Below are 8,856 nucleotides of genomic sequence, written 5' to 3' on the forward strand. Positions count from 1 at the left end.
ACAAAAATACTATATCCACTTTTCACTTCAAGCTATAACAATAAAACACCATAAGAAACAAAAATACTATATCTACATTCACTTCAAGCTATAACAATAAAACACCATAAGATACAAAAATACTATATCTACATTCACTTCAAACTATAACAATAAAACACCATCAGATACAAGAATAACTACAAAAATACTATATCTACATCCACTTTTCACTTCAAGCTATAACAATAAAACACCATAAGATACAAAAATACTATATCTACATTCACTTCAAGCTTTAACAATAAAACACCATAAGATACAAAAATACTATATCTACATTCACTTCAAGCTTTAACAATAAAACACATCAGATACAAGAACAATTACAAAAATAATATATTTACATTCAAACTATCAGAGAGTGTGATAGCACTCTCTATGTAGGGATGGCACAGACACCCATGTTAAAGCAATACAAAAATCATCTGGATTTTCTTCTCTGCAGGTCATCAGAAGCTAGATATGAAGAGCTACATGCCATAGTTGCTCTATCTCTGGTGTATTTGCCACTTTTCAGTTATCCAGAGCTTCCCAAAAACTTTGTATTTTGATTCATTTATTAGAATATTAGACACAGATGCTTGTATATTAGCCCAGTGGCTTTAAATTCAGTGTCAGCTTGCAATGGACTAACACAAAATGCTTCCACAACCATGGTTAAACAAAATATTTATTAAACTGTAACAACAGAAATCCAAAACAAAACTTTCAAACAATTGGAATACAAGTTTTACCTTTCACACACACACACAAAAAAAAACAGTTAGTAAATTTGTACCTGGCCAGGGCTTGATACAAATGTTAATAAACAATACAACATAGATATCAATGTTATTCATTTTAATAAATAAAGGAATTATGAAAAAGAACCAGAAGAAGAAAAAAAAATCAAGTTCTGAAAAAACACAGTTTTCCAAAATTAAACCACTTCTCAATATCAAGAACAACCATAAATATTGTACTCTAACTACATCTCATGAACTAACTCATTTAAGATCAAGGAAGGTTTTTTATTTAGTGGTTATACCACAAGGTTACATCTCACGTGACTATGTAATTTACATAATTTTTCACAACATTAATATCTGTACATCACCACTAGAGGAAGTTTGTGTCAGTTTTATAAAACAAACATATTCAAATTCAACATTCTCTAGCTAGACAGTGAGTAAGCCATTTAATATAACTAAAAATTCATAGTTGAACTAAATGATAGAAGGAATAATAAATGAACAGTAAACAAAACCATAACAAAATAGAAGTAGAATTTGCTATCTCACAAGCTTTGTTCATTTCAGTGTATTGTGGATCCTTTTTCACTCAAAGGAAATTTAATATTGCTGGGGAAAAAAAAACTAGATGTTTTTGCCAAGAAATTTCACAAAAAATAACAGTAATTTGTCATAAAAATATAAATTATGTTTTGAATTTCCTATTCCGACAATTTATAATCTTATCGATCAAATAATTCAAATTCTATAAAGTTATTCTATGAAAATTATAATTTCTTACCTGCCTGCAGTTGACTCTAAAATTGCTAAAAGGGCTTGACCCTTTTCACATGTTGAGTCAGTGCTATAAGTAAGAAAATTGTAAGAAAACAATTATTACACGAGTCTCCAACAATAACCATGCAATGTTTAGGAACTGTTTGGACAAACTTGGTATCATTTAATAACATGCTAGTTATTGTGAGAAAAAGCTTATAAATACTATTTTATCAATACAAGAGAGAAATTTGGGTATAGCCAACACTAGTCTGATACAATGCCAAAGTTTTCATTAATGTAGATGAAATTAGTGCTGTTTCAGTTGAATGAGTTCTCTAGTGATTGATTGGTTTTTGTATTCCACCATCAAGTTCATAATGATTTTACATGAATGAATAATTGATCACATTATATAAAAAATTCACTTTTAATGAAGACACCTGGAAACAAGTTTTGCAATTACAAATCACGTTTACTTTCCTTATTTCTGATAAATTACAGTGTCAGAGTGACCAATACAGATTTATATAAGAGTTGTCCAACACATAAGTAGCATGCAAGGCAATCTTGTGGCATGTCTGTCATTTGGAAAATATGATGTGCTATGGTTCATAGTACAAATTCTGTTTGGAATTTTTGCACACGCATGAAATGTTTTTAAAATACATGTGATATTATTAATTATTTCATTTAATCTGTAATGCATTTTAATTTGACTGCTTGAACATAAACACACATCTCCCCATTCCTGTGGCCTTTTGATCTGGAGTGTTTTTAATTCAGTAGGACCACTCCAAATTCGAAATATAAAATTGGCACTACTGCTAAAAAAAAAATGGGCCACTCCAGACTTACACTGACCAATCAACATATGTGATTCAAAGCAATTTGGAAAACTGTGTGAAACTCAAAGAAACAATGACAATAAACCTCAAAGATGAACTTTAACAAATTTTTATCATCCCAAAAAAAAAACACCTGACTTGAAACCTTGAAACACTTAGAATTTTATAAAATTAATTATAGTTCCATGTAAAACTCAACTGTATGCTGAAAACGTTATAAAGAATAAATAGTTGGTACATACATTTGACATGTTTTATTAGCCCAATGTCTTTGTTTTTCATATTTAACATTTAAGAATTTAATTCTGTAAGGATATTGTCTCCTGGAATCCAAACTGATGTTAACAAATGTTAATTTATATTTGTATCACTTAAATTCCTCCACTGCCACACATAGACTGTCATTTGCCAAATGATACACCATTATCCCAATGGACAAAACCCATCATATGTAACTATTGACTGACTGAGCAGAATTTGTATAATCAACTTCCACATTAAATGTATAACATTATTGTTAGAATAAATATGGCACTGCTGTGCACAGTACTTATATATATATTTATATAGATGTATACATACACCCGTGCCACGATCTTATGGTTAGAATGCTTTTAAGTGAAATTTTAAATGTACTTTTGATGTAAATTGTATGTTGTACTTCAGAATTTTTAAGTTAAAGGTCTTGTCAACAGTTGATTGGTGGAACATAAACTCAAAATAATGACAGATTTCTTTGTAAAAGTTTGTTTACTATTAGATTATATGTACTTACAAAACAGCCAGCCAGTCTCCTGTTGTTGCTCCTGTAGAAGCCTGGGTCAGATGTTCAAAACTTGTGTCATCAAGATATTTCACGGCAGGGTTTCTGTTAGCACCAATCCAGTGAAAAAGTGCATTGGTTTCAAACTCGCCTACAAAAAGTAAATATTGTTTCTAAAAATGTGATATACCAAAATTAATACATCAAAAACAAAATTAAAATTTGTAGTCCAGCACACATTACAACAAAGACTTATTGTCCACTAATGTTCAGATTCAGTCCCTAGAAAAAACATCAAGTAATTGGAGAGGGTTCAAATGAAGGCTATTAGGATGATTCCAGGGACTGTTGGGTTATGATTTGGGGATAGATAAAGATTAGGAGTTTTATTTCTGCAATAGTGGTAAACCTGTAGAAAAAACTGCTATCTAAAATGGTAGAGGTTGCAACTTAAAGGGAATTCATGAAAAGAGTTGGTGGATATTTGGAAGATCAGTTTTGTTTTAACAATTAGTTTTCTGTTTGTTGAAGGAAGTTGGGAGTCAAGACATTCTTGATTAAGAGGCTAAAGGCTCCCTAATGTCCCATAATGCATAATCTAAATTTAGTTTTCTAAAGAAATTAAATGCTTAAAAAAAGTTTGCCCTTACATTCAAAAGACCCTTATTTAGATAAAAATAAAAGGTCAAGAAAACATGGCATTGTCTTATGGAGTGAGAAGAGCTTTGCCATCCCATGGAGACATACCACCACTTCTAAATCAGTCTTCTATGATGCATATATAGCTTGTCTATTTAATTATACACCAATGTGGGTAAGAATGTGCTGTGTAACAACAGTTGAACACATTTTAAATTATTAGAAGTTCAGGTGCATAAACCCACAATGTTCTGAATAAAACTACTTTCACTGTCTGCAGGTAGTTGCTCAGTAATAAAATCAAATAATGAATAAACAACTCAACCACAGGTAAAACTAAATAACTCAGACATAGATGAAGGTATGATCAATAAATTATTTAAATTTGCTGATGACATTAAAGTTTTGGATGTTGCTGGCTATGAGGGGAGTGCTATTGCTTTACAAAGGAATTTGCATTATTTGGTGAGTTGGACGAATAAATGGCAGATGGCTTTTAATTATAATAAAAGCATGTGTAATATCAAAGTTAAAGTTATAAGTATAATTTTGATAGAAATAATCTTAGCAGCAACATGGAGAAAAATATCTTAGTGTTCCAGTTGATCAGTCTCTTAAGCCATCCAAGCAATGTGCAAATGCTAGTGGCAAGGCAAATAGGATTTTAGATTGTATCTACAAAAATATTGAATACAAGTCTAAAGAGGTTATAATGTCTTTGTATAGTTCATTGATTAGGTCACAATTAGAGTACTATGTTCACTCTTGGGCTCCTTACCTTAGAAAGGACACTGAGTTATTGGAAAGGGTTCAAAGGGAGGCTACTAAATATGATACCTGGGATGGAAAGTTATTATGTCACACAAGGATAGGTTAAGATTTCTAAATTTGTTTCATCTTGAAAAAGAAGAATTAAAGAGGATGTAACTGAGGTGTTTAAGACTGTTAAGAAAATTGACAGTGTTGATATCTCATTATTTTTTGTATTTAATGGTGAGAATGGTACGACTAAAGGACAAAATATAAATTTTGGCAGGGTAGGAGTCATCTTCAGCTAAGGCAGCTTTATTTTTCTAACAGGGCAGTTGGTCTTTGGAATGGGTTGCCTTCAGATATAGTGGAAACAATAAGGGATAGCTTTGAGTTTTCTAGTGTTTAGTTTAATTTAGATAATAATAGATAAGCAAACAACCATTTATAAGTTTAAGGAAGAGTTTTATTGATGGTGGAACAGAACATTGGTCTATCTTCTTTAAGTGTGATCAGTACATAAGCAATACAAGGTTTATGTACTGATAATACCTGAAGAAGACATTTAGTATGTTCCACCATCAATAAAACTTTTCCTTATGCTTATAAATCATTGTTTGCCTACCTATTATTATATTAGCATAATGTGCTTCCTTAGTCGAGTAACACAAAATTCAACTTTTACATTACTGAAATATGAATACTAAAAATTATAAAAACCATCATAAAGAGATGGTATTTTCTCCCTTAGAAACAAAAGTGAAGGTTTTTTTGTGATGCCATATTCTCTCTCCAAGTCTGTCTGGTCTGTCAACTTCACAACTTTTACACCAACAGCTTCATCTAGTTCTGGATGAATGGAGGTTAAAAGTACCTCTGCTTCCACACACTCTGCACAAGAGCAACATGGCATACCTATTATATAAAATACAAGTTTACAAACATGAGTAAAAAATAAATTTCACACTCAAGATTTTTATTCAACACTATTTAGTCATTTCATTATCAATGCAATTACGCTGTGCACTTTTATGTATAAGTCCTCATCCAATAATCTTGATTTCTTCGATACTCGTAAAATATCAAGTTAATACAATAAAATTTAATACTGACAGTAAAGACCTGATCATGATTACTGTAATTACAAATTGTTTAAGAAACATTATTACATGCAAATATAAGCTTTAATGAGCAATGCAAAAGTTAAACAAGGTTTAGGTTCTTCTAGTTTTAGTATCCTAGAGAAATTCTGAATTGATGATGATGATTTTACTTTCCCAAAATTTTATCATTTCATTTGTCTGAAAAGAGTAAGAAACTAGTATTACTTCTCCACCTGAACTACTTTGCATAATTTATCACCTGATTAACATATACAGGATTTCTTCTCTTTACAAGAACTAAGAATTCTTGAAATAATTATCACTGCTGACTTTTGTGTAATGCTGAAATATGTATTTATCTGAATGCTAACTGCGAAATTATTTTTGCAATGAAAGTGACCTGAGGAAAATCTAAACCTCTAAAGTAAAATGTATTACAAGTAATTGGTTACTATATCTCAAGATAGATAACAAGCCAAATATTTGTGTACTTTATGTTGACTGACCATCCAACAACAAGCAGATCTCTTCCACTATTAGTGTCATTGTAACAGTTATAAACAAGTTTCTTTAAAAGTTATAAAACTTGTCTATATTGTAAGCAAAGTTATATCAGTTCTACTGCAAGAAAGCTGTTGAGAAAAATACTGTTTAATCAAGAACCCACAAATAAATATACTGTAGTAAAGGTAGCAGTTAGTGAAGACATTAGTAATCCCTAGATTTATCCATTTTTCAGGACAGCTGTGCTGGTTTTACTCACAATTTCCATACAATTTCTGATGCTATTTGAGTGTTGCCTGATGAACTTCAAATGTTTAAAAGTATCTTTGAATTTGTGGCTCATGAATGAACCTTTGAACAAAACCCTAGTATTTACTCTACATATCAATAAAATGACTGTGATAGTGTTTGAGACCAAGTGCAAAATTTGATAGATCCTTCTACTTTCAAGATACAGTGATCACAAAATCTGTCCTAATTAAAAACAAAATAACCATCAGTAGGATGGCTGATCTCCCAATCATTAGATTTTTATTTATTTGTTTGATTTGGGTGTGTTTATGTATGTGCATATTTTATAGTCATGTTTTCATTGTCACAGAAACCAAACTTCAATTTTTATTTCTATATAGTGACCTTGACCTTTAACCTCAAAATTGATATGATTTTTCTACAGCTCTAAAGAAAGTGACGGGCAGAGTTTGCTTAAAATCTGTTCTTTAGAACTCTAGTTACTGTGCTAAAAGTAAATGTCTACAGACAGAGAACATCATCATCACTTTTTCCCTCGGAACCATTATGGTTTTGGAATAAAAACTACTAATATTGAGAAAGAATATTGCAAGGAGCTTAAGTTTTCAAACATACTAGAAATTTATAAGTGTAAAACAGGAGAAATTTTCCCCCAGAACAGACTGAATAGGAACTTACATAACCTTATAATGAACACTCATTTTATAGTCAGTACTCTGTTAAGAGTTATAAGCTCATTGAAGGTTTGTCTTATGATGTACTGTATTCCGTTAGTTTGAATCATTTGAAACATTTATTGATTAGGTACATAAATTTTATGGGGTTATATTCATTTCAGTTTGGTTTTGTGGCTCTTGTTGGGTATAAATGTTTATGTGGAATATTGGATGGGCAAATGGCACTTCATCATTTGATCTTTTGAAACTCTTATCACATTTATAATTAATATTGACATCTCGATCATTTATATAAGTAATTAAACAACAAAGGTTATTGAAGTATAAAACACTTTTTGTATAACTCAAATAATTAGTTTCATTCATTGAACATAAAATTTCCCACTTAGTACTAACACATGCTTTCTACTTTTTTTATATAACAGGTCAATCTTCAATCCATTTTTTTAACTTTCCATTATAGTCCAAAATCTGACCCTGAATTTGCATTTGTAAACTTATCAACGTGCTTGAGTGAACATACAATTATCCAAGCACAATACACACACACACACACACAAGCATGGTTTGGTTTGGTTTGAATTTCTCCCAATTTAGCATTGAAAGACTAGAGTAGAGGGAAGTCAGCTAGTCATCACCACCCACACACAAATATATATATATGTGTATAACTTATAAGGTCCAAGGCTTCAAACTTGGCTTCTTTTCATTTATGTAAAAAAATCGACTTTATTAGTAAAGAATCTTATGACAAATATCTGGGTAATTTGTTAAACTTGAAATCAAAATGAGCATCCTAATGACTTCCTTCTTTAATTAAACCGGAAGTAATTTTTTTAACATATGCTTACCTGACAACTGAAAAATATATATATTTTTAAAATCAAAGTAAACTTAATTATACAGAATAAACTATAAATATTTAAGCTCTTTTGTTTTGAAGTTGTGACTAAAAAACATAAATTTGCTCTGGTCTGCTGTTATTTTAAATACAATATATATTTCTTGATGATAATTACTTTACTGCTAATAATTAAATGTAATTTCCTTGACACTTATTTCAGATGGCCTTCAAAAAATATATATCATAAAGTTTACGATAAACTAACAGTAACATCGTTTTCCGACACGTGTCAGCAATATCGGAATATTTCTCGACTCCCATACTTTCGATCAATCAAATTTAAATACAAAAACTCAGTACTTACTAAACAGAACTAGTAAATGCTTCTCGGTTTTCCGAATCATTTCAAATTCCTCTCTAGCATCATGTTCAGAGACAGTATTAAAAACAAGAGGTGAAAAAATCAATGTTAGTAGCAAAGCTACACTTCTTTTACGACTCATGGTTAATTTGGTTTCGATTTATCTCGGTTGAACTTGGTTACTAGTTCCTGTTCCCTTATTCAAAAATACACAGGCATGAAAAGCAAAGCTAGAAATAAAATAAATGCTAAATATATATATATCGTCTTTTGTACTTTCAAAATCACACACACAAAAAAAACATAGATTTATTATAGGAAGAAAACAATCATGTCGTTTGTCCATTAGGAGACACCAAACCTGTTAGATGCGGGATTTTCTGTAATTATATATATGTGTGTGTGTGTGTATGTGATATCACTTGCACTTCTGAAGACAGCCTTAAGCCCCCCAGTGGCACAGCGGTATGTCTGCGGACTTCCAACGCTAGAAACCGGGTTTCGATACCTGTGGTGGGCAGAGCACAGATAAACCATTGTGTAGCTTTGTGCTTAACTTCAAACAAACAAAAGACAATCTTCAATT

General features: G+C 31.0%; 1 protein-coding gene across 1 annotated transcript in view; it reads right to left on the bottom strand.

Annotated features, from left to right (window-relative positions):
- The window catches only part of LOC106466835, a 9,779-nt gene extending 1,329 nt beyond the window's left edge, over window positions 1-8,450 (bottom strand). The window contains exons 1-4 of the mRNA XM_013927136.2: window positions 8,274-8,450; window positions 5,250-5,444; window positions 3,153-3,291; window positions 1,555-1,617 (exon numbers count right to left, since the gene is read on the bottom strand). Of these exons, the coding sequence (XP_013782590.1) occupies window positions 1,555-1,617; window positions 3,153-3,291; window positions 5,250-5,444; window positions 8,274-8,412 (536 nt within the window). The 5' untranslated portion in view covers window positions 8,413-8,450. The remainder of the gene's footprint in view (window positions 1-1,554; window positions 1,618-3,152; window positions 3,292-5,249; window positions 5,445-8,273) is intronic.
- Window positions 8,451-8,856: the final 406 nt, after the last annotated feature.

Source organism: Limulus polyphemus, unplaced genomic scaffold, assembly GCF_000517525.1.
Source record: "Limulus polyphemus unplaced genomic scaffold, Limulus_polyphemus-2.1.2 Scaffold2394, whole genome shotgun sequence".
Classification (NCBI taxonomy): Eukaryota; Metazoa; Arthropoda; class Merostomata; order Xiphosura; family Limulidae; genus Limulus; species Limulus polyphemus.